The sequence below is a fragment of the Molothrus aeneus genome, chromosome 1 (genome assembly GCF_037042795.1).
Source record: "Molothrus aeneus isolate 106 chromosome 1, BPBGC_Maene_1.0, whole genome shotgun sequence".
NCBI lineage: Eukaryota > Metazoa > Chordata > Aves > Passeriformes > Icteridae > Molothrus > Molothrus aeneus.
The window spans coordinates 20,035,263-20,061,400 of record NC_089646.1 but is presented as its reverse complement, the minus strand read 5'-3'; the positions used below and the strand labels follow the sequence as shown (position 1 = coordinate 20,061,400).

The following is a 26,138-nucleotide window of genomic DNA, read 5'->3' as shown; positions in this document are numbered from 1 at the left end:
ATCATCTTCCAATTTCCACTAGAGTATCTAAGAAAAAAGAGGCTTTTCATTTGATTTTATTTGGAAAACCTCCCTGAAAGTCATTGTATCTGTGCCACACCTTAACATGACATCTTAAGGGCTGGTAATGGGTATGGATTTTCCTTTTAGGGCAATCTTGAGAACACAAAAGATATTGAAATTCTGTAAGGGCTTTTACAGGAATGTATTACAAGCACTGTCTGTGGAAAGAGAACATATTTGGAAATATTTCCTGCAGAGGTGCTTGGGCATTATTGTATGGATATGCACAGGCAGCTGAGTAGGCTGAACTTCCCCCACTGCTTAGGGAAACTCCCTGTGCTTCTAAATTGTAAAGAAAACTGAAAATGTGTGAAGAAACAAGCATCAAAAGAACACAAAGAATTAAATTCATCACTAATATTGAAAAGTATTGAGAAATCTGAACTGTGATTGCTGACCTCTCAATAAATTCAGTATTTCTATTCATGCAGATGTGTTGAGACATAAATTAAGAGGTTGAAAATAAAAAAATTTCTATAAAGACATGGTATGCAAACTGCAAAAATACCATGCTTAAGGGCTCAAACTTGCAATGCAAATAGCGCTTGACTAAGCTTCATGTTATGATTTTGATCAAAGATTTATTCTATAAATAGAAGAGAGTTAAAAAATAAAATTATAAGGAAGAGGTCTAAACAATTATATTTATAAAGAAAAGATTTCTTACAGCCTTTGAATGATCCTCCCTTGGTGATATCCCTAAATTTAATAAAATGCTTTCTGTCATTGGAAGACCTTTTTTTCTTTGTTTCTTTATTGCTTTGTTTCTCTAGTTTTGTATTGTAGGCAATTTATCTGTAATTTTTCCTCTTCATTTCTCTAATGTCAAAAGTTCTTACAGAGGTTTTATATTCCCAGTAATACAGTTTAGAAAGTGCTTATTTTGTTGTTTTTATTTTATCATGTATATTTCATATATGCCGTCATAGTTCCCATAGTTTATGTTTCTTACATTGGATTAAGCAGAAGCAATCACAATACTTGCACAAAATGCATTCCCTAAAGTAGAGTAAGCATGTTATTTTGGATACAGACTCATTCTGGATGCTCCATAGGACTTTGGTTTATCTAGAGCACAGCACTTTCTTTCTTGTCAAAAAATCGTGTCAACTCCTCTTTGCCCTGCTTTTAAAGACTCAAGTACTTGAAAGGAAAGAGAGGAAATAATAATTATCTCTGGGCTCAGATACTAATATTGGTTGGTTTAAAATGGCATCAGAGAACTCTGAAGTTAGATAAACAACTGGTAGCATATCTTCTACTATTTCACATTTCTTTTATGCACAAGATAGCAGTCACAGACGTGTAGATGCTTTGTTCATGTCTGTGAAAGAGAAATCTGGATTTCATCTACAATATTCTCCCATATAAAGGATAGTTGCTGTGGCATGAAGCTATAAGCTTAACTCCAAGGAAATTTCAAGAATATATTACAGTGTAAACCATTGCATAACACAAGAGTAAACAGGCAACAACAAAAGGAAAAGAACATGGTCCTTTATGAAAATGAGCATTTTTCTTGTGAAATGACACTTTCTTCCTTCACCTTGAGATTGTGTACCATTTGTATCTGAGGAAGGTTTTATTTAGAGAAATAAAAATAGAAACTGCAGACCTAAAACCTTTAATCAGACCTTGTTTATTATTTTAATAGTTGCTGCAGAAGGCAGCAAAGTATTCAGTGACTCAGGATGCAGAAGAAAGAGCTGATATATTTAGTAAAAAATATTTAGCCTTTTTATTTCCGAAAACTAATAGACACTGTTGAGGGGATGGAGAACTCCTTAGATCTCTGTAGGAATGCTTTTATAAGGGCCAGTAGGTCAAGCAGAGCATAAATTGCTTTTCTACTTCACATGGAAAGACAATATGCTTCCAATGTTTTGTTGCAGAAGTACTGTCTGAGGAGTAAAGACCTTGATTACATGGTGGAGATGTGACTGCTTCTTGCAGCAGTAGTGCAGATGACCTTTATTTCCTTGGTTGTTTTTTAAGCATTGCTGTGAAAAGCATATTTCCTGAAAACAACAGTGGGAAGAAAGCCCAGTTTCCACATATATTTGTCATTAGATGTTGAATGGCTGTAAATGTGAGGAGGCTGAGCTGGGACTCACAGGTTTAAGCACGCAAATTAAAACTTTGAGCTACTATCAACTGATGCAATTCATGGTTGCTGGGGCTATCTGTGAGTAAAATAAAGATATATATATATTTATCTATTTAATAGGAAATAGATGATATCCAAGTCACATCATCAGCATGATGATCAGATTTCATTCTTGCTGGAATGGGTCTGGTGGAATTACATGAGAGTAGTTCTTATTTTTAACAACTGAGGAAAAAAAATTTTGTGAAGAAGTGACATTTTTGTCCTTTCCTTTTTTCTTCAGGCCATTTTGAGTGGTTAGAAGCTAATGACAAGGCATTATATGAAAGGGCCCATCTAAACAGCTCCACGTGTAATTGCTCCAGCAAGAATTGCCATTTCCAGTTTCATTACTCCATGGCAGATAGCAGTGTTCTCAAGGCAGTACTGCTTATGAACCAGGTAAGTAGAAAAGTGGTCATTTCCAAAAGGTAAAGGTGTGGCAGCCCAGGTGTTACCAGACAAAATGCAAGATGCACCTGCTGCTGCATGCCTGTCCTCTGAGTCAGTTTGTGCAGAAACTAACTTGGTTACTGGTTTTCCAGTAATTCCACTGGTCTGTGCAGTTGCAAAACCTGAGTGTTCACCATCTCACCTATGAACTGATTTGATGGACGAATGTTCTGCAATAAGGCTTCAAGGACAAACCCAGCTATTACAGAATTAGATCAATTGCAGATTTCGGGGGGGAAATCTATAGTAACAGCTTTTCTAGCCTTCTTACTGTTATGGAATTAAGAAAATAGGTTCTTTTGTCTATGGAGACATATTAAAAAAGTTGTTGATTCAGGATAGCTGGAAAGTTCTTGATTAAATACCTGCTTTGTTTTGTCCAAGTGTTAGAGGAGTAATTTTTCTATTCTTCTACCAATTAGTAGATAAAAGAGCCCTGCCAGAATGAAACACAAATGTCAGTTGAGCATTGGTAACTATTTCCATCTTTCTTACCTCCCCTACCTTGTGAGACTTTTTACTATTAGGATGTTCTCTTTTGGAAGTCTGGTTTGATAGGTTAGAATTGATGCTTTGCACTGCTACTTCATGAAAAAAAGATCAGTAGAGCTGGTCTCATTCAGTTAATGGCTCTCATATCTTGATGCTGGAGGTGAATTCTTATCACCCGACAATATACATATTTAAATTTTAGATCCACTTCATTCACAAAGATTAGAAGCTAAAAATCCCAAAGTATAACACAACCAAAAGGCCTTAAAATTAGGACAGGTAATGAAAACAATTTATTTCTTTCTGATTGTGTCTTTGAATATTCATGAAAGCAACTCCAGGCTTTTGCTCATGTTTCATTTATAAAAGCCAGTAGTTGTATTTTTCTATGACTGTGTCAGGGAATTGTAACATAATCAGTGTTCTGGTCAGAATGCATGGATTTTTGTGCCATAGTACTTGCCAATAAATCCCCAGGTATGACACTCTCAGCAACCTTGAGACAGAATAGGAATATTGATTTCAGCAGTTCACCTAAGCAGCATCAATGGACCCAATTCAAGAGTTGTTTTTCCCTGAAAACAGAGCAAATTATGTAAATGAAAACCATAAGAAAACTGACATATGACATTTGAGTTCCCATAGAGATAGGAGCCTAGATTGAATTAATTGATAAACTGGTCCTTACGTGCTCATTAGAAGAACATTTTCTGGCATTTATTACATCAGTCCCCTCTGTTTCCACAGATTCTCTTAGCCCTTTTATGTTTTAGTTATTGAATTTCTCCTTCAATCAGAAGTGTATTTATTGCACAGAGACTTATTTAAAGATGATGTGAGTTACTCATACTGCAAAATTTGCCAGAAAAATCTTCAGGACCATAAGCTTCTGCTGGTAGCTTCAGGAAAAATAAAACAGCATACACACTCATGTTTAAGACTTCTTGAAATGAAGGGAGAGTTGGCTTTTTCACATTTTGCTACTGAATCATTAGGTTGTTTTAGAAAGACAAATGAATCTTCAAAACTAGCCAACAGTAAGTACCAGAAGTGAGGGTTGAGTGCTTATTCTGACCCTGGAAGACAACAGGGCTGCTGTCCTGGAAGCTGTCATTCAAAACAGCCTCTTTATTTTGTGTACCTTGCAGTTTCCTGCACATCCTATCACTATATTTATTGATCAAAGCCTCTTGTCTTTAAATAACTCTTGCTAAATCTCAGCACTGACAGGCCCAACACCCCTGGAGACTGGATTATACCCAATGTACAGTTTCAGTACTGTTCTTAGAGGCAAGTGACACAGATGTTATAAATTTATCCCTGGCCTTCCTCACTCTTTCAAGAGAGAGAGCAAAGAGAAGTGAACATATTTTCTAATATAGACATTGCGGTATCACTCAGAAGACCTGTTGTTTACTTACATTTGCTATGCAGTCCATGATAATCTGCAGCTTTTCCTCTATTCTTGCTGGCTTGCCAAACTACTCTTCATTAAGCACTACTGCATTTGACTATTTGATTTTTCTTTCTTTATTGTGACTCATATATCTTTGAACTCTGCCTCATTGGTTTGGAAACTGGTTTCTGTATACTGAGATGATTTTCAATGCCAATGTTGTCCTTCACAGTGCTTGTAATTCCTCCCACTACAGTATTTTCATATTGTTTTAAAATTTACTTTTCATCTGACTCTCTACACTCTCCAGTGAGTTAGCACTATAATTATATCAGGTTCTGGAACAGACCTCTGCAGAACTTTATTATAATTTTCTTTTAGTTTAATAGAAAACTATTGACATCTCCTCTTTGAAATAAGCTCACATTTCTATTTGCACGCACATTTTACAGTAATTTCATTGCACCAAATCACCACAATTTTTTTAAAGCATGTGGTTTATGAGATTGTTTAAAAACCTTAATGAAGTAAAATAACTATTTTTTCAAGTCTATTTATGATTAAAAAAAACCCAAACAAACTACACAGCTAAATACGACTTGCTCCTCTTCAGAATCAGCTAATAAAGGTTCCTCAGTTTCTAATTCTCTAGCTGCTTACAAGGTTGCTAGAAATTAGTTCTAGTGTCTTAAGAGTTGTTCAGCATCTTGGCTAAAATTGCATATTCTGTATTTATCCCTTAGCTGCCATATATGTTCTTTGTTCTCCCGATTGTCTGATTTCCTACACATTCTCCTCAGTTCTCAGAGCTTGTTGATATTAAAATATTTCTTCCAGTATGCAACCTTTACTTAAAAAGGTGATTCCGTTCCAGTTTTAGTACTTCTGGCTTATATGTGTTTTTTAACATTATTTGTCTATTCTAGTTCATATTTGAATTTCCATTTAGCAATATTAACTGTTCTACTAACATAAAATATTCACAGAATCATGGAATGTCCTGAGGTGGAAGGTACACACTAGCATCATTAAAATCCAACTCCTGGCCCTGCACAGGACACCCCAAGGGTCACACCACGTGCCTGAGAGCATTGTCTAAATGCTTCTTGAACTGTCAGGTTTGGCGCTGTGACCGCTTCCCTGGGGAGCTGTTCCAGTGCCCAACCACCCTCTGGGTGGAGAATCTATTCCTAATATCCAACCTAAACCTCCCCTGACACAACTTCAGGCCATTCCTTCAGGTCCTGTCACTGGTCACCACAAAGAAGAGATCAGTGCCTGACCCTCCTCTTCCCCTCCTGAGGAAGTTGTAGACTCCAATCATGTTCTCCCTTAGTCTCCTCCAAGGTGAACAACCCAAGAGACCTCTGCTGCTCCTCACACAGCTTCCCCTCAATGCCCTTCACCATCCTCATGGCCCTCCTTTGGGCACTCTAACAGTTAAATGTCTTTTTATATTGTGACACCAAGAACTACCCCCAGCACTTGAGGTGAGGCCGCCCCAGTGCAGAGCAGAACAGGACAATGCCCTCCCTCCCTTGCCCTGCTGGCCATGCTGTCCCTGATGCCCCCCAGGACAGGGTTGGCCCTCCTGGCTGCCAGGGCACTGCTGGCTCAGGTTTAACTTGCCATGGACCAGGTCCTTTTCCATGGCTCTGCTTTCCAGCATCTCATTCCCCAGTTTGCACATTCAATTAGCAAAATTAGTCTGTTAACTGACTGATAAATTTTAATATTTTCAGTAAAAATGGAAACCAAATAATATCATGTTGAGTCTATCACTTGCTGTTCATTACTTTTTTGTTACTCCCTTTAAATAATGGGCTTATTTTTCTTCCTTTTATTGCCTTAATCTTTACATCTTTTATGGCTTTAAAAGATCCAGAAATTAGGCAATAAAAGATGATTTCAACTAATGCTTATACATGCAAGTATATTTATATCCTAATGCACTAAAATTTTTCTGTGTGTTTAACAACACTTGCAAAAGTCATGTGAGTACACTCCTCTGCAGAAGGTAAAGTTGATTAATCATTGTGGGGGGAAAAATAAGCTTTTGTTGCAAATTACTCTCTGGAAAGAGAAGTAGGGACAAAATAATGGGTGCAGTTGCACAGCAGTGCATGTATCGAAAGAGAAATGTCAAAAAAATAATAAAAATATTTTATAGATGGAGACCTTTATAAAAAGTTGTGATTTCTCTTCCATCCTTCAAATCTGAGTGGCATTATGTCAGAAAAAAAAACATTGTGGGGAAAAGGAACAATTCTTGCCCATTTTAGCTTTACAAAAGGTTGTTTATTGATAGTAATATATCACAGTAAGGGGAATAGTGTAAAGTTGTCTTGAGCAACAGCTCCCCTGCATCACCAAAATAAATCTTGAAGGAAAGTACTGGAAAAACAACACCTTCCATATTTTGGAGGAAGGCTAGTGACACAAGGAATGTGCTAGAGGGGTTAACCCATTTGTAGCAAAGAGGTGGAAGAATAGGACAAGCAGGGTGAATACTACAAGTACTGTGAAGAAGGGAAATGATATTTTTGACTTTTTAGAGCTGTATAAAATCACAGGGTAAAATCTGCTTAAATACTCTTTCATCTGAGGAGATTTACAGCTTTCAGTGTAAATAAAAGTCGCAGAAGGTCTGGCTACTGTACAGAAAACTCAAGTTTATTGCTACAAGCTATTTACTACTGCTTTAGTAAAGTTAGCTTGGGAGAAAAATGGCCATGGGGCTGGGTTTCCAAGCTGTTATCTGGATGTGAACAAAATTACAGTATCAAGGTGCATCCAGTCAAATACTCAGCAAATACAGTGCTTCCCAAAAGATATACAAATGTGTTTGAAGGGTTTGTACATGCAGGTGGGGAGGGAGCATGTTAAATAAAAGCAGAAATTTAACCACAGGCTATGGTTTAAGGTTTTAAAACAGGAAGGTTTTAACCTTCCATGCAGTGTGGTTCCAAGTACATCATCCTTTTCTGTGTATTATATGTGCCTAAGATATGATTAGGCTGAAAGATGTCCTTTGGAAACTGAATTATTTAGTAAAATGAAGCAAGTTTTACACAGAATGAGGTGTTCTCAATATTGAAAGACTTTTGCTGAATATGTCATGTAAAGAATTGAACGAATACATCCTATACTAATGTAGAAACTCGCAGTTGACTTTTATTTCTGAAATCAAGTATGCCATGTGATCTCTTCTGTCATTGAGTGTTTGAAATTAGTGTGTTGCCTTGGCCTTGTCTTGCAGTTATCCAAAATTTATTTTCTTTTTTTTTTTTGTGATCTTTGAACACATGTTTGATGGGGATTTAATCTTCCAGCTTTGCTAATATATCAGAATGGCCATGGTAAGAAAAGAGCACTAATTGTCTGTACATCACAAATCATTTCGATGTTCTTCTGCTGGCTCACAACCTATCAAGCAGTAGACAGCACATTTCTCCTCTCTTTTATATTATAAAACAGGAAAAAAGATAACTGTCCTTGTCTATAGTACTGATAACATTTCACATGCCTATCGTAACCCCTTTTATTAATCTCCTGTAAGATAAATTGTTTTTATACTCTCAATTTCTTGTCATACAAGAGACTCTCCATTTCTCTTATCCCGCTTTGTATCATTTTCTGAACTGCCACTAATTCTGTAATATCCTTTGTGGGAAATGGTATGACCAATACTTTGCAGCTTCCTAAAAGGAGTCTCGATATTTGATATTTTTAATAGTGAGTCGGTTTGTATGTGTAGCCTAAATTTTCCTGCGAGTTTTTTCTGTCTTTTTGGTTTTGCTCTATTTTGCAACTGCTTCTTGAAAAGATTTTGTGTGGGTATATAAAGTTCAAATTTCTTCCTTCTCTCCTTTATGCCTCAGTATGTTCCAAGCAGGATCATGACCAGAAGCAGAGTGAGTGTGAGATACTTCTGCCAGATTATTGAATCAAAAGGGCTTGCATAAAGGGAGTCTTACCATTTGTAGCACTCTTCCTGTTACCCTTAGGAGGTGGAATTAAAATGGGAGGATTGAGGTAATTCAGATCATGAGTAAAAGTTGTTAGGTGTTACTCTGTGTGCTTGCTTTACAGATTAAAAAAAAAAAAAATAGCACAATTGACTGGGTAATTCTGGCAGACCCAAGCTTCTGTTCTAAGAGAACTAAATCTAATTAATTACACAACATAATATAAGCAGTTATTTATGAAAAGGAACCTTATGTAGAGAACACCATGGAAACATATTGTTAAATTCAGCAATAACATGGCTTATTTTACATATTAATTAACGTTAATTCTACCAACTCAACTCCTGATAATTGTATTATTAGTCTGTTTAGTCACAATGAACATGTGTTATTTCCCCTCTCTTCAACAGACCTCAGTGCAAAGATTGCAAATGAATATGAGAAGCCGTATTTTTTCACATAGAGTAACTTTTTATATGGTGACTGTTTGGCTGGGAGATGAAAAGATGGCCTCAATAGCTTCTGGAGGAACAAAAATTATCTTTGTTACATTGTTTTCTACATTTTACAGGAGGAGCATATCTTGTGGGAGAGCAACATCATGACTAAGAAGGAATGGGTCAAAGTGAATATACAGCTACCAACAGAGCTAGAAAATATAAAGGTAATGAATGAAAAAGGCTTGTGCTCAATTTTTGAAGATCCTTTGTTGTTTGTAAATAATCTAGGAAGCCTAAAAATTTGTTAAAATTGTGTGTATATTGAATGTCTTGCTATTTTTTCATTTCTTCAATATGAGTAAATCTCTGGCTGTACCTCAAGAAAACATCTACACAAACATGACACACAGAAGCTGCTGCATTTGAGTAATGTGCAAGAAAATGAATACAAATCTCATCTGACTCTAATTAGTCATCTGAGTCCAGCTCAGGAATTGCCAACTCATTTAAATGTATATATACCGTTAAGTGATATGATGTTAATGATCTTTGTGGAACTTCAGTGAAATTATGGAAACCACTATTTGGGAAGATACCTTCTCCTTGAAATTTCAGACACAGAGATAAATGCTAAATTGCAGCTACTTAATTTTTATATTAATTTACACATTTCCATTTTAAGTAACTTTCCATTGACAATTTTTTTGTAGTTCTGTAAGTAAACATCATCTTGTACTGTTTCAGCAATCAGCTAAAAGGACAAAAAGTAAGCCCACTGCAGGAATTGATGTTTTGACAGATGTTAGAATGAATGCATTTAAGTAAGTTAGTAGGTTCTAAGTGTGTGCTGTTGCCTGTCTCTCCTTTTCCCATGAGCACAATTTTGAATAAACAAGTAGATGTGTAATTAAGTTATCTGTAGTATCTAAAATTAAATAAGCATCTGTTTAGGTTGTATATATATGAATAGGAAGCCCAAACTGTGTATTCTTGTACAAAAACTGCAAGGATCCCTTGCACTTAGGGAAGGAAACATACTGTTTTTCAATTTGTGCTTATTTCATATTTTCAGCACAGCATTCTTTTTTTTTTTTTTGAAAAAAGGTAGAGAGAGCATGGAAGCATTGGATGACTTTTGTCATTTTGAAGAAATTTTCTCTAGTGGAAGACAATGACCTATATAATTCATGTTTTAGAAAGAAAAATGCCTCTTGATTTCACCCCAACCTAATTCCCAGGCTTTAGGGAGTGTGCTAGACCCCTCTGTTTATGCCCCAAATCAGATCTGTTCCACTTTCCTTCTGTTTTGTCAGATACTCTAACACAGTCCTTTCTGACCCTTGCACATAACTACTTTCTGAGACTCACACTTTGGTCATGTCCCAGCCTGGGAAAACCCACAAATCCATTTTTATTTATTCCTCCAACTCCTGCTCTTTTTTCTCAGTGCTTTCTTTTATTGCCATCCTAATCTTTTTGATTAATCCAAGCTTTCTTCCTCCTGCTTACTGCTCTAACTCAGGTAAAAGAAACCTCGAGAGCACAAATGGGATAATTTCATTGCTTTGAGAGCCAGCAGAGCTGGGCTGCACCATGCCCAGGAGCAACAGATGCTCCTCTGGAATTTTGTTGCTATAAATCAGCTTGTGCTAAATCTGCTCAGAGCAAGGGAACTCTGTCAGAGAGAGAAATGCTCCTTGAATCTCTCTGTCCATGTCAAGAGCAGTAAAATAAGCAGGGGGAAGGCACAGGCCCAGGATTGGTGCGTGATTGTCCAAATAATTAAAACTTTGGCATGGTTCTAGAAAGGTTTGACCTAAGCAAATCGGCCACCTCCAATCCAGTGCCCAGAACAGTTCCAGGACTGCAAGCAGGCAGGGACCAACCCCACAGCAGAGACTGGGTGCATGTATTTTATTTTATGTGATGAAACAATTATCCATTGTTAAATTCTGCTATGCCAACTGGTGTCTGAGGACAGTCCCCAGCCCAATTTGCACACCTAAAAATTGAAATTTTCTCTTGAGGATCTGCAAAATGAGCTTTTGAAGACACTTCAGAAAGGAAGATTGAGTCTTTAGGATATTAAATTTCAGGACACCTTTCTAAAGCACAGGGGCATTACTAATTTTTAGCTAAAGGTTTATGAGACTAGGAATTTTTCTTTAAAATATACGTTTTCTTTTTAACTTCAGTCTTGGAATTCATCAAACTTCAGCTTAAAATTTTCCATAATTTCAACCTGAGATAGGCATATAAAATTTCAAATTCTGGTTTGAAATGTATCAGAGTTTTGCAATGGAAATTATGAAGCACTTTTTACACCTAGAACTTTTTTTGTGCAAATAGAAATCGATTTCACTCCGCTGTTTGTTAACGCAAATATTTTATTGACAGCTTGTGTTTAAAGGAGAACTCCAGAGGAGGGCAGGTTTCATCTGCCTGAGTAGCATCCAGCTCCTGGATGCTGCACCATCAGAGCCAGCAGGTTTGTGCTCCTGGGAAGACCCTCCCTGCAGGGATGGGCAGCCCATGGCCCCCGGATCAGCCTGTGACTCTCACCGGGACTGCCCTGGTGGCAGCGACGAGGACCCAGCCACCTGCTGTGAGTGAACCCCATTGCTTTAGGGGGACAGCCTGCTGAGGAGTGCTGTGAAACCTAAACATTTCCCTTCAACAAATCCCTAGAAAAAATATATTAAATTCCTATGACTTCTTTTCCCCAAAACATTTAATAACATACAGGTTAGAGAAAATGTTCATAGCATTTTCTTCTTTCCGTTGCTTTGTGTTCCTCTGTCTGGCCTCATCATCATGTTTTAGATACAGCTGGTAATTTATTTAATAATCTGCTAAAATACAACATTTACTGTGTTTTTGCTTAAATATATTCCCTGTATACCACTTTTATAACCCTAATTTGCAAGGGAATGAAATCTGCCTTGGGATTTGTTCTCTGAACAGTTTTCTCATTTAGACTCTTTGTGAATTACTGTCAGAAAATGCGTTAAGTGACATTGTATTTGCACTATGATGCAAATCACCACAAAAACGTAGTTCAGAACCTGCATCTTCATTATATTTGCAGCTGAAGGTAAGTTTGTTTAGAAACCATGGTTTCTACTGTACAATCAAGACTAAAAAGAAAATTAAAAAATTACTGAAAAATGTCTGTAATAATTCTGAATAATTTTAGATCTCCAAGTGAAAACGTCTTTAGGGACCCTATCACTTCTAAAATTAATACTGTAAGGCATGCATAAAGTATGTATGTTTGCCTGTGGTAGTAACACTTAAATATGTGTTTAACCTAAAAAATGTACACATATTTAAGATACCAGTGATGATATATATTGCTGCTGGGAGGTGCCAATTAAAATTTTGTGTATTGCTCAAGGTAGCAGGATTAAAAACACTGATAATATTTTATTTTCTAATTCCTTGATGAGACTTCAGGAAATATTTGTGACTGCAAGCCATTTTTTTAACTCACAGTCAGAATACTTAATTTTTTTCAATTACTTAAATAACCATGTGGGAACTATCTCTGAAACAAGTAGTATGTGCAAATGCTGAAATAACATTTTAAATAGGAAGGTATATATTGTTTTATCTCTGGGTAGAATCTAAGCAAACATGAAAGTCTGTAAGGGCACCCTCTCTGAGAGCTCTTTTTGATTTTTACAAGGCTTGACCCTATGCTGTGTCTGTCCTACCTCCATGGGTAAGAATGTGGAGAGTCCTTGTAAGTTCTTTGGGAGGAATGGAATGAAAGTGAATTGTATTTTCAAAGCTGGACTTTATTTCTCAGCAATTTAGCCATCCTACTTCATAACAATTAAAAAGAATTGTGGTGCAGAGCAACTGGAAATAAAAAAAAATAATTTTTAGGTTTCAAAAGATCATGAAAAATAATTGTTGCAGTTGAAGGGAGCTTCTAATCATACTACACAAGATGAAACTGAAGATAACTCCAAACACTTACAGGTCTGTGCCTCAGACACTGGACATTTAAGTTAGGTAACCAAAAGATTAAAAATTACCTAGATCTAGTCAGTCTTTTAAAGATCACAGTAGATTTTTTGGGAATATTTCCTCTGTTGTGGTGATGTTGATGGGTCAGAAAAATGGAGATTTGTCACAAGAAGGAAATGTCAGAATGACCCAATGGTCTCAACACTGTCCTTTGTGGAATCTCCAGAGTTATGATGTTGGGACAAGGAATGATGAGAGCCACAATCAGTGCAAAATGTTCTTCAAAATCTCTGCCTAGTTCTCCATTGTCTGCTGCTGCTTCTGCAATTAACTTTGGTTTTTCTACTGGTGCTGATTCTCCACTAAGTCTCTTCAAATTAAAGAAAATATGACACTCAGTTGAAACTGAGGAATAGGGATTGTTTGCTTAACTATGTGTTGAGATATTCACAGTTTGAAGAGGTATTATTTCATTGGAGCAATGCACAAAAGTATATTCATCCCCCAAAAAGAGGGTGGAAAAAGGTTCTTTCCTGAAGTATAATACTAAAGTAGTTGCTTATTTCTCTGACTACTGGCTGAGAAGAAAGAGCACACAAAAAAGTGCCATCTTTAAAATAGCAATAACTATTGTTAAAGTTGGCCCATTTCAATGGATAATATTGTCTTGCATGCTTCCCACACTCCTTTTCAGGAAAGACAGCCCTAATGGAATATAGCTACTCAGCAGTTTGATCAGCTTAGAATCTTTCAGACACTTTCTATAGTATTGAGGAAAAAAGGCATAAAGAAAAAAATTTTTTTTTGTCCTTTGTTCTTTTATTCCCATTATATCAATTTTCCACAAGATCTTGATATTGTCCTCCATGATGTTTAGATTATTCATATAATGGATTATATTAATAATCCATTATTCATATGTATTTTCAGTAAAATTTCCAATCTGGTACAGTGATGCATGTTTTAGCCTTTATTAGGTCTTTTAGCATCTATCCTTGGACACATGCTCAGTAGTTTCCTTTGTTGAAGTGTTCTCAGGTCCTGAAAGAGCTGACAGATCTGTTGAGCAAAAACAATGGCAGACAGCTGGTACTTAATGTGAAGGATTCCCCTCCTTTAAGAATTTCTTTGTTTCATTATAATAAGGAATTTAAAAATAATGTTACTTTTTGGTCATGTTGATTTGACATGAGTTGTGTTATAATAACAGAATTTATTACAAGAACAAACATAAATATTTTGCTCTTCCTAATCTTTCTGTTTAATCTCTGCTCATTTATATAAATATATATCTAAGTCCAGGAGACTTAAGTCTCAAAAAGCAGGAAATTGTTTAGGAAACACTTATGTATATGAGTAACCATCTTTATTTGAGTTGTTAAAATCTATGAATCTAATGGAGTTATGAAAGTACATGAAAGTACAGATTTTTCTATTAAATTCTACATTTTCATTATGTCTTTTCTGACACCTCTTATTTGTGATCACTTCTAAATTTTTTATTTCAGTGAATGATAACAAATTATGAAAACCTAGTTAATATATTTGAACAGAAAGTGAGAAGCAGGACTTGGATAATTTAAAGGACTATAAAGATCCCTTTCATGCTGATGCCTTTTCTTTATTTCCCACCCAATATAAAGAAAGTTTTGTACTAAATACTGTGTCAAATAACTAATATTTCAAACACTAAACTTATCATTATTTTACATGATTTATACATAACCTTCACAACACTTATAAACCCATAAATACAAATGAATCAGTTAATAGCACTCCTTGCAGCTTGGAAACAAGTCTAGGAAGCACTTGCTATTTTCAAGTAATATCACACTTTGATGCAGTAGTGTTTCTTGAAATTACCTGCTCATCAGCATCCATGTAAATTCAAAATTATTGTGGGGTGGGGTCGTCCAACAGGTATTTCTGAAAGAGGATCACTTCCATTTGGCTTAATTAGAAGCTTTCTTAAATCAGCCACCTTTGCTTCTGCTTTTAATTCAACACCTCTGGTATTACCTTAAATATTCTCAGCTTTTCATAGGATTTGTATAATTTATGAATATGGAATATGTAGAATGAAGGAAACCTGTATAATTTTAAAGGCATGTAGCTTTTACAGCATTTCATTTACAGTACAGCAATTTACAATTGCAAATCCTTGCAACTTTCCACAGCAGGTGAGCACAGACACAAATATTTTTATTATCATTCAACACTGAAGTGGAAAGAGCACTTAGTCTGAAACATTATTTTACTAAACATTTGTGCATTTTCTGTGACACTGAATTTGTCTGAAATTTTCAGTCTCTGTTCATTGATCTCGTATGTGCATGTGGAGAGCAAGAAGTTACACCCATGGTATTTTCACAGACTTTGCTGCTGACCAGCACTGTGCAGCACTGCCTTTGTGTTTCACCAGAGCAACTCCAAGCAAACCTGATCTCTGCAGACCAAGGGTGGACACGAGATTCTCTTACACTCTCTTAACCCTAAGCCAGGGAACTGAGCCATTTCAGAATGATGTGAGGCCACCTCACCTATGAGAGTTATGAGTCATCTGTCTAATGACTTATGACATGAGGAAGGTCAGGCTGGATGATCTGTGGCCATCTGGGATATTTCTGTATGAATCCTTTAACAAATTCTAGGTAAATAAAATTAATCACAAACCAATAGGGAAAGTGCACAGGCACTCAGAAAGAAGGTATATGTGTAACCCTTCACTTTCACAAAATGACATTAAATGTTAGACAGAAATGAAAAAATATTAATGACAAAGAAGTTCTTTGGTTTCTGTTCATAATGATAGTTATTACCCCAGATTCCAAAACCACTTTGGTGCTGCCATACTGAATGAGGAGAGCACTCTCCTCATTCTCTACTGTTGTTCAGGGAAACACCAACCTGATGGAGGGACCAACTGAGTGTCCCCATTCGTGTTCATTTGGTTGAGCTCTCAGAGCAGGACTGAAAACCTTCATGCACTTGCAGGCCAGCAATGATGAAGCAATAAAACAGCCTAGTTAACAGAACTGCCTTTTTTTACCCTGGGAGGATCATGAGGAGATGGAATAGATAGAATAAGCTAGTCAAGGAAAAAAACATTCCCGTTTCACCTCCTAGTACTCTTTAAATATGTGCTTTTTTTCCTGGATTTTTGGGGGGCTTTCTGGTTGTTGTTTTTTGTTTTTGCTGTTGCTGTTGGGTTTTTTTTTCTTTTTAATATGTTGAAAACTGCTTGTATTCATCGAAAAATATTTTCAGTGTATTTAATGGCTTTAGTAACCTATGCTTATTCTTGAAACTCAAGAAGTTTTTGGGGAACAAGATTTTTTTTCCTGGCTGCATCATTGGATTTTGTAGAAATGGTGTAATAATTTACTCCTTCATTAATTAAGCCATACTGATGTATTTACATAAATTTAATAAAAGAAAAATTCAAATTTTTCTTACTGTTAAAATGAAAGCAAATTGTTCTTTCCTTTCTATTTTCATTTCCGTTCTGCCAAATTATAAAGATAAAGGTCTAAAATAGAGAACTGACTTATTTTCCACTCAAAATGTCAAAAACGTATCTGCAGTTGGAGTCCATTGAAATCCTTCTAGTGAAATATAAAACATAAGCTCTGGTGCTGAGAATTCCAGAAGGAAGGGATAAAATATATCAGAAAAGAGTTTTACGTCAAACTTAACTGCAGCATGACTAGTCAAAAACTATAGGCTGTCACTTATTTTCCTACTATGGATAGAGAAAGATTATCTATAATCCCTTGAAGGTTCAGATAAAAATGCTGAATTTTTGATAGGAAAGGCACATTTCTTAAGGTTGATTAATGTTTGAGGAATGAAAAAACACACTGAAAAACTCTCTTACTTGGATTTGGGTTTTGGCCAAAGCACAGAACTTTTCTTTCAAGCTTGATTAAACATTTAAAAGCACCCCTTAAATTTTTAGAATTAGGTAGGGATAAAGTTTAAGTTTGACTGTTAATTTGGACAAGTGCATTTCACTCACAGGCAAGCTGTTCTACAACATATCTACACTTTTACACTTCCAGATACTGCATAGGGGCAACACTTGGGTTTGGTAATTGACTCTGGTCAGTGTTTCTGCATAACTGGGCGTTTGTTTAGAGTTTTAAATTTCAAGTGAAAGGTGGAATAAAAACCATTTAGCATCTAAAGTGTGGTGAGCATTACCATATTCTATTTCCTCTTCACTACCCAAAAGAAAAAAAACCCAAATCAACCATCATCAGCAACAAAAACCAAACCCAACCACAAACATCAACCAAAAAACACCCCAAAGTGCACCACCATGAATGTTCTTCCTGCCTTTATAATTGTGTTCAGACTTGAATAAAGTTTGAAAAAATGACTGGACAAAACAAATTTCATTTGGGATCATGGTTTGCTATGTATGCATGTCTTTTTTTCCCCCACTGCTTATATATTCACCCTAAAAAGGGATATTTATACATTTCTTTCTATATCTATAGGGTTAGAAGGAATTGTACTACAGGCTACGAATGTAAGAAATGCTGATTTCACCACACCTCTCGTCCTATTGAACAGCAAGGGCAGTGATGGTCTCTGATCATACAAAAGCTGTTGTTTTTATCAGCATAACAAATCTTGAGGTCCCAAATGCCTCCAGTTAAAAGACAACATTAATTTAAAAAGTGTTTCCATGCTAAGTACAGTTTAGAGCTGTAACATAATAGTTATTAGTACTATCTTGATCTTAGTTTCATATTTAAACAATTATTTTAACTCATTTTATTTGGTGCCTACAGAGTCATTTATGGATGTCTTTTTGGATATTCCTGTGCAGGCACAACAGTCAGCTGTTTATGCAGAAGACCTTTTGTGGGGTTTAGGGAGGCCAGGAGACAGAGATATTTAAGCAAAGAATGTTTGTCTTTTTGTGTTACGTTGGTTCTCTCAAGACTGCTTAGCTAAGGAAAGTAAAATGTCTGGATATAGTATTAATTACCAAAACAGCTTAGTCTTGGATATCAATTTGCATATTCAACCTTAATGTACTAGCAATTGAAGTCTAATTAAAAAGATACCTTGTGAAAATCATGAAAATTTAATCAAATAAGTTAACCAAGTTTCATTTTAAACTAAATATGCTGCACTAAGCAGAAAACTATGCACCATCAAATTTTAATGTATATGGTGAACCCAGATAAGAGACACTGATATTTGTGGTTTATTTTCTACCTTAAGATTTAGCTGCTCAAATAACCTCTATAGTACTGGGGAACTTTTACTATTTAGCTTTGCTACAATGGTGCTTAAAGAAAGATGCATTTCATTTTGGTTTTGTACAATCTGAAAATTGGAGTAATATGTATGATCTTTTCTGAGGCTGATATGATCAGATAAATGTGCTGTGGGAGCAGCAAGTGACAAATACAGTTCTAAAATAATGGTTGCAATTGCAATAAGTGACCCCAGGAGTTAAGTGTAGGCCTGGGAAAGCTGTTCTGGACCAGGAAAGAAAACTCTGGGTATAAAAATTTCCTATCAAAAATAATTATTTGTACTCAGTCAATGGAGAAGTGTGTGAAATTTTTATACAATTTAAATTGGTCTAATCCATACCAACTGAGAAAATCGTCTTTCACTTTGCAATAAAAATTTCTAGGCAATCTGAATAATTGATAAATTTAAATCTCATTTTCAAAAATAAATTAAATGAAAGCTTAATTCATCTTTGCTTTCCATATATTTTAAGGCCTAAATGTATTTGATTTTTCTCACATGTTCATAACTAAATTACTAGTGCAATTCTTCTTTAAAACATATTTAATATTATTTTATAATATGTCAGCAAGCTATGTACAGTTCTTTACTATGTTTATTCTCTTATAGGTAGTTTGTTTCATGGTTCTGAGTTTGATTAAAAAAGGAAGGGCCTGCTCAACCTGTTACCTGTATTCTAGAACTAATTATCCCTCTGAATAACCTGCAACATATTTTTGCTTTTTCAACACTCTAAGTACATCTAAGTACAAAACAGTCAGAGTTGTGGCATTAAACTGTTGCATCAAGTTCAACTTATTGATCCTCTCTTGTTGTTGTTCTTACCACAGCTAATTACACCTTATGTGATTTTGAGACTGACCTTTGTGGATGGAAGCCACTGAGCAAAGGTGATGCTGACTGGAACATAATGAAAGGACAGGCTCCCTGGGGCAGAGAACTTCCTGGCAGAGGTCATACAAATAATATGGGCCATGGTGAGGCTTATTATTATTTTTCTCCTTCTGTCATGAAAATTCCTACTTGTAAATGGTCACAGGCTGATAATAAAAACTGGTTTGAAATGGATGCCACACAGTATGTAAATAACACAGGTAATGTGCTACGGAAAGCCAGTCTGTTGGAGATAATATTTTTTAGCTGTGATCTAGTTACTCTGTCTTTGTAACCCTTATTTTTGGCTGGCACAATCAGTGAGGTATGAGACTCAATGCAGTTTTTTTGAGATACTGACCTTTGACCTGACAGCTGACTTTGTTTGTGCATATCATAACCATTGTTTACCCAATATTCACATAGGGGCCACTCTTGGAAGCATTATTTGGACAAGCAGCTTTTTGCAGTTAAATTAATCCATATTGTCTGGGAAAAATAGAGGGAGTATAATTTCCTTTAAAGAGTTGTCCTTCCTTCAGCCTATACTTGCCATACAATGTATTCAGCTGGAAAACCATTTTATTCCAGAAGAGGACAGTTAAAAATATTTTTCCAAAGTGAAAATGTTATTATAGCACACTCCATAAAAATAAAACTACCAAGCATGTTTTTCATTGTCAAATAATATTGACAAGTGTTCTGTGACTTTAATTTTATTAAAATGTATCTATTGCACTGCTTCCAGTGGAGATAAAATCTGGGTCCAGAGCCCCTTTAATTTATATTTATTTAATTATGTGTATTATCTGCAGCCAGACCTCCATGCTTCTCTTCCATGCTCATGTTCAAGAAATGTGACATTTAAGTATTCCTCCTCAGGTATAGGAGCCTCAGGATTAAAAGTCACCTGAGCGACAGTAGTGAGCAAAGCATGTGTGTGCCTGCTATAGAATGTTCTAAATGAACAGTCATATTTTATCCGCTGGTCCTCATGTGATGAAGTGCGACAAAGTTGCTGCTCACTTTTCTCAGCAGCTTTTTGATCTTTCATTTAATTTTCTCTGTAGAGTGGGACTGGGTCCACATTACAGCACTTTATGTAAACACTGCTGTGTTACAGGTTTCCAACTCTCAAAGCTCCAGAAGGGTGGGTGCACTGATCTGCCTGCCACTACCTTTGCTCTAGGTGCTGATGAGATCTGAGGGGTAATGTGGTCAGAGGGAAGGCTGCTGGCAGCCTTAGCATCACATTAACAGCACCCATGTGGAGCTGCTTCACTTCAGTTGCTTTGACACCTGAATTTTTACAAGCTTGTTTCAGTGTTGCTGCAGGTTGAAGCCTCAAGCAGATTTGGAGGTTACTATGCCACATTTCTCAAGCCCAGTAATGTTGCATTCTCTGTGTAAATTAGCTGAAAAGGTATTTCTGAGGTGGTTTTGTACCAATCTATCATTGTGCCTGCTACAGCCACGACTTCAGAATTAGGATTCCAGAATCTGAGCAAGTTTTTGCAAACATTAAATCACCATCCTTCAGGTTGCAAATGTTTCTTTTGTACTGCAGAGTGGTCATCTCCCTTCTCTCCTGGGGAGGGCAGTAGCAATTTTTGATTAATGAAGATCTTAACAAGGCTACAGTAGAGGCTCAGCTGCAAATTAAAGAGGGTCCTTTGAAGTACCCTTGCATTCCAATGAGGGGAGCTTCCCTCATGCTGTGGAATGCAGCATTCCAGTTTGTACAGGGAGCTGGAATGGTCCCCTCTTTGTGCCAACCTTGCTAAAGCAATGCCATTATTCACGTGGGGCTGGACCTAACCCTCGGCTTCATTACAGATCCATGGGAAATAAGTGGCTAAGGAGTATGACTGTGGCAGCACAATAGCTGATTTTCCAAGATGTAAGGCAATATGTGTAATATAAATGCTCAAAAAAGACTGAGCCTTTAGTGTTGTTTTGCATAGACTTTCATGAAAAAGTCTCAGTATTCAGCAAAGGCAGCACTGACGGCATTCAAAATATGCTGCTTTAGGGCCCCTTGAAAATGTTTATCCTTCCCTACCTTTGTCTGAAGCACATCTGCTGCAGTTCAAATCCAAATGCAGTGCATTTGCCAGAGTTCAGATTAGATCTTTAATTAAGCTTTCATCCCCACTAGCAGAGACAACAATGTCAAGTCTGTGGACCCCATGAGAAAATACAGCTTATTCCATTGGCTCCTGTGGTCTGCAACATTGTTAGCATGCTTAAAAGTGGCTGGGCTGTGCTGACAGTGAATACTGTACCCTAAAGGAAATAATTTCTGGTTTAAATTCTCTTTGAAACAATATTTAAGCCAATTAAAATGTGTCCTTTAGGGATCTTGGCTGAGGTCTCTGTTGCTTGATCTCCAGGGCTCTCTGTGTTGCAGCTCCTCTGCTCTCCCCAGTCTGTGCAGAGTGGATGGGCAATGCGTGAAGGTGATGGGTAATACTTGTAGAGTTTTAAGGTTGGAGATCTTAAAGCTTTTGCTTGAAGAGAGCAGAGAGATAAAAAATACTTGCAGTGGATATCTGCACAGTAATGCTCTCAGAGAAGCAGCACCTGAACTGCCTTCAAGGGGCTCTGTAGTCACTTCCTTGGGTTTATGTGCTCACAGGCACCGTGACAGGGTAGTCTTAGCAATGGCTGCCCAAAAAATTTTATTTCCTTCTCCCTCTCTCCTTGTCTTTGGAACCAGTCATGATGATTTTACAAGAGGGAAGAGCCAGGAGCATTTGGCAATTCTGTTTTGTCTTTACCCACACAGATATTGCTCGTCACAGCCTGTTATGACACCCTCCTCATTATCCACAAAGACTGAACTGATGGCAAAGCAGTTTAGATTGTTTTGATCTATGAATAAACTTTATGTGTCTCATGAAGCATATAGTTACCTCTCTGAGGTAGCCATTTGCCATTGGAACATGACATATTTCTCATACATTAAAATAAAATTTGTTTACAGGATCATTTATTTACTTCAGTGGATCACATCAGAGGAGCACAAAGATGGCCATGTCTCACCTGGGAAGTCCTTTCCTTGTCAAGTTCACCCCTGGGCTCTCCTGCTGCCAGGTAACTGTTTGATATGAAGTGTCCCCATGTTTGTGACCTGTCCCTCAGCTGATGCAGGTCAGGTATTCCTCATGCTCTAAGTGCTGCTGCTGAGGGCTCTATTTCAATACCAGTGGAAGCAGTTAAAGACTAATGCTTTGGGAGGACAGAGATGAAGGTAATTTTTACTGTTTTCCTACCAAATTTTTATATCTGATTATTACTATTCTTTCTCAAAGCACCCGGCAGGTGACTCAGATTTCAGGACATGCTCCAGGTTTTTGTGTACTTTGGCAAAAGTATCTGGACAATGATAACAGGGCTCCATCAAACAGCCACTCTGTTGTCTGCAGGCAGGAAAGTCACATAACCAGGGCTCTATAACAGGACATCTATGGTTTGAAGTCACTATGCATATCAGCTGTGTTGGTGTGACCAGAGAGAACTAGCCACCATTCCCCAGACATGCACTAAATTTAAATTCATGTTTTGAGGAGGATGCTTTTTAAGCTGATCAGTGCAGTATTTGGGAGTTACTTTGAAATACGTTTTTTTGTCAGATGTCTTGTGGTTCTGCAGTGGAATGCAAAAGCAACCAGCCAGGATAGTGGTTGAGCTGAAAAACAAGACAGGTACCAGGAAAAAATTAATCAGGAGGGACAAAAAATAGAAAAATATTAGATGAAAAATGAAAATAGTTTTATAACTAGGTGGTTTTAATTTTCAATAAAATTCTGTATTTTTAAAACAAAACTTGAAGAAATAAATATGAACAGCAACAATTCACTACATTCACAGCTGTGTTTTTATTTGTCCTTTTGGCCACTGAATAAAATTAATAGACATGGTTCAGTTTTATAACTTTTTTTTCTTTTTATTTCTTTTTTCCTAAGGGTTTTTTTTTAAATTTATTTTCTCTTCTGTAACTTTTCAATGCTTATGCCATACTTGAGAGAAGTTGTGTAGTTATGGTGTGGTTTTCTTCTGATACTGTATAATCCCTTCTCATTTAAAAAGTCAGAGAGAAGAAAAGGAAAAGACAGAGAAAGCTTGCCAAAATAATTTTATTATGTTCTGTGAAAAAAAGAGGCTTTAAAGAAACAAAATGAAATTTAGAATGATTGCTTAACTTTTAAGACTCAATGTAGAACAGAAACTGTTAATTCCACTTGAGAAAACTTTTCTCAAACAAAAAAGAGAAAAAGTCATAAAATAAGGAGATGCACTTAGAAGTCCCAACAAGTAGCAGAATTTTATTCCAGCAGGATCTAGGCTTCTTAGGTTTTATCTCATCGAAGGGACCAGAAACAAGTGCTAGCTTAGCTAAATCTGTTTTACTTGAAACTGCAGCTCACTTGGACTACACACATCAGTGCGTTACCAGATCTCAGCTGAACAGCTGCCACTTGCAGCTGAGGAGCAGAAGCCTCTGAAACACTTCAAGAACAGTTCCTTGCAATCCCTCAAGGCAATCTCTCACTTCTTAATCTTCACATGACTTCTTGGTGTTGTAGAAGGTCAGAAATAAAATAGATGCAGGATAAACTCAAGCAGAATGCTGCTGCAGGGAACTCAGAAGTCCTGAACCATCCCACAGAAGCCCAGAGTGTGTGCACTACTCCTGGGACACCCAAGAGCCTTTGTATTCACAGCACATTTGTTTAGACAGCTCCATCTCACTTTTGTTGACTTTGATGCTGAGGAGATAAGCACCTTTCAGATTCAGATTAATTTATCTTAGAAACCCTTAAGGCAAACTGGGCACCCACTGATATTGAATCAATGAATTATTCTAGTAAGATCTATTGCAGAGTTTGGTCTGCGTTCAAAATAAACACAGATGCAGTGGGGATGCACATATTTTTTCTTGACTTCAAAGTCAGAAAAGAAACAAGTTTTATTATAAGTATACATGTGTTGAATGAATTTAAAATTCTTAGATCCAACAAAAGCTAGAGCAAGTTCTTACCTAACGGTACGTGTCTGTCAGAGAGTGTTTTTGAGGACAGGAAGTTTGGCTTTCTGCCACATTATCCCTGCAGACTTTTATTTCTGGGAAAGAGCAACGAGTAGGGGTTGCTCAGTAGGATGTGTTATGCTCTCTGCCTATTAATGTGAGATGATGCCCTCTGTTGGATATCCCACTGAGAGGACAAAAGGATCTACACAAAGACATCCATGTTTATTACTAGCTTTACAAGTTCTTTAGCTCTGGTAGATAAAAAAAAATATTTGAGTTGAAGGGTAACAGATTTATATTGTTCCTTTCTGGTTAATTGAAGCTTAGAAGTAACTTCTTTCTGCAGCTTCTTGTAGCTGGGCCTTTTTGTAGATGTAAGCTAAGAAACATCTTCATTTAGCTCAAGGTTTTGCACTTGTAGAAGCAAATTTCTAGTCCCAGCTCTGTGTTTATGGCTCTTTAATGCCAACAATAGTCATCATATAGGAGGACATATAGACATAAAGAAGGAAGGTAACATTATTTCTTACTTAATGAAAACATAAATTTGTTTGAAAAGCTGTTTGAAAGACAAAGCCATCTAAATTTTTTAGCGTGTAATTCTTCCAACACCTCACTTTGGAAAGTGCTTGTATACCTGCTACTTTCTATTTCTTAAGCTTTTTTGCTGGGGGAATGAGTTACATGAAAGTATTTAAATTTATTAATAAGGATCAAGGCTATTTTATATAAGACATGATTTTCATGAGAGGTGGTAAAATTAAATGTTGAGAGATGGAGTCTGCCAGACCTGAAGCTAGATGATATTAAAAAGTAGCAGAGTGTTTTAACAGGAATATTTCTGCATGACTTATCCAGCTCTTGTTTTACTTTCATGAAGAGACAAGTATTATCAATATCAAGGCTTTTGCAGGGAAGTAAGGATACTGCAGTTGAAGAAATTTTCATCTTTGTGTAGAGAAGCAGGAAGGACTCAGGGGGAAAGAAAAAAATTAGTCTTTGAAAATCTTATTTCTTTCCCTCAGTTCTCAGCTGAATTTTTGCCTGGGTATTATTAAAAAAATAATGTATCAGTACAAAAAATAAATTAAATTTATTAAATTACTCTGTATTGCAGGGGAGTGAACTGTGATTCTCACTGTTTTCTTATCTTTTCTGCCTCACAAGCAGTCTCACCCATACAGTTTTTGTATTTTCCTCTTGTATATTGGTCAATCTGCTTGTTTCAGGAGATGAATAGATTTTAAAAATCTGTCTTCTGTATTCATTTATGTTGATTTTGGAAATAACAGATCATAAGGTTTCCTTCATACAAGAATCTCAGTGATTGCTCTTCTGAGATTAACGTGCCTACGAAACTGTCATATATTCAGCATTTGTAAAGAAAAATAATCTTTGAGAAGTCTCTAAGTGCTTACTATGATAAAGAAATTAAGGGAAGTTATATCATTCAGTCTGCATCAGTTGATACATAGAAGTTAAAAGTAAATTGTAAAAATGAGCTTTAGTTTTAAATATAGTCTTGTCATTTGACATGGTACTGCTCCTCAACATTCTGTGATTTCAAACATCCCTATCTTTTGTGCCAAGTTTGTGCTTAGACCCATCATGTCTTCCTTTGTTATGATGTACATATATTACTTGGTACTGAATTTATTGCAGACTGATTATATATTTTTTAAAGCTTTTCATTAAAAAAATCTTTCAACAGGTTAGATTTTGGTACTGGTTATCTCAAGATTCCCAGCTTTCTGTCTTTAAGAGGACTACATTAAATGGAAGTTTGGAAAAATTACATGACATTTCAGGATTGCCTGTGATGAACTGGAAAAAAATTGATATACCTGTAGGAAGTGTGGCTGAGAAATTACCTTTTCAGGTAACTGTATATCACATTTACATTGCTTTCAAAAAGATATTTTACTTTGGCCTTTAGAATTAATTTACTTTTAATGATGAAATATAAAAAGAGATTTTCTATTCTTTAATGGTCATATGAAAAAAAATTTAATTCAAGTTT

General features: G+C 36.3%; 1 protein-coding gene across 1 annotated transcript in view; it reads left to right on the top strand.

The window, feature by feature from the left end:
- MALRD1 (MAM and LDL receptor class A domain containing 1) overlaps positions 1-26,138 on the top strand; it is a 234,717-nt gene that overhangs the window by 17,979 nt on the left and 190,600 nt on the right. The window contains exons 7-12 of the mRNA XM_066548719.1: positions 2,454-2,611; positions 9,090-9,182; positions 11,356-11,563; positions 19,041-19,187; positions 22,070-22,179; positions 25,830-25,997. Of these exons, the coding sequence (XP_066404816.1) occupies positions 2,454-2,611; positions 9,090-9,182; positions 11,356-11,563; positions 19,041-19,187; positions 22,070-22,179; positions 25,830-25,997 (884 nt within the window). The remainder of the gene's footprint in view (positions 1-2,453; positions 2,612-9,089; positions 9,183-11,355; positions 11,564-19,040; positions 19,188-22,069; positions 22,180-25,829; positions 25,998-26,138) is intronic.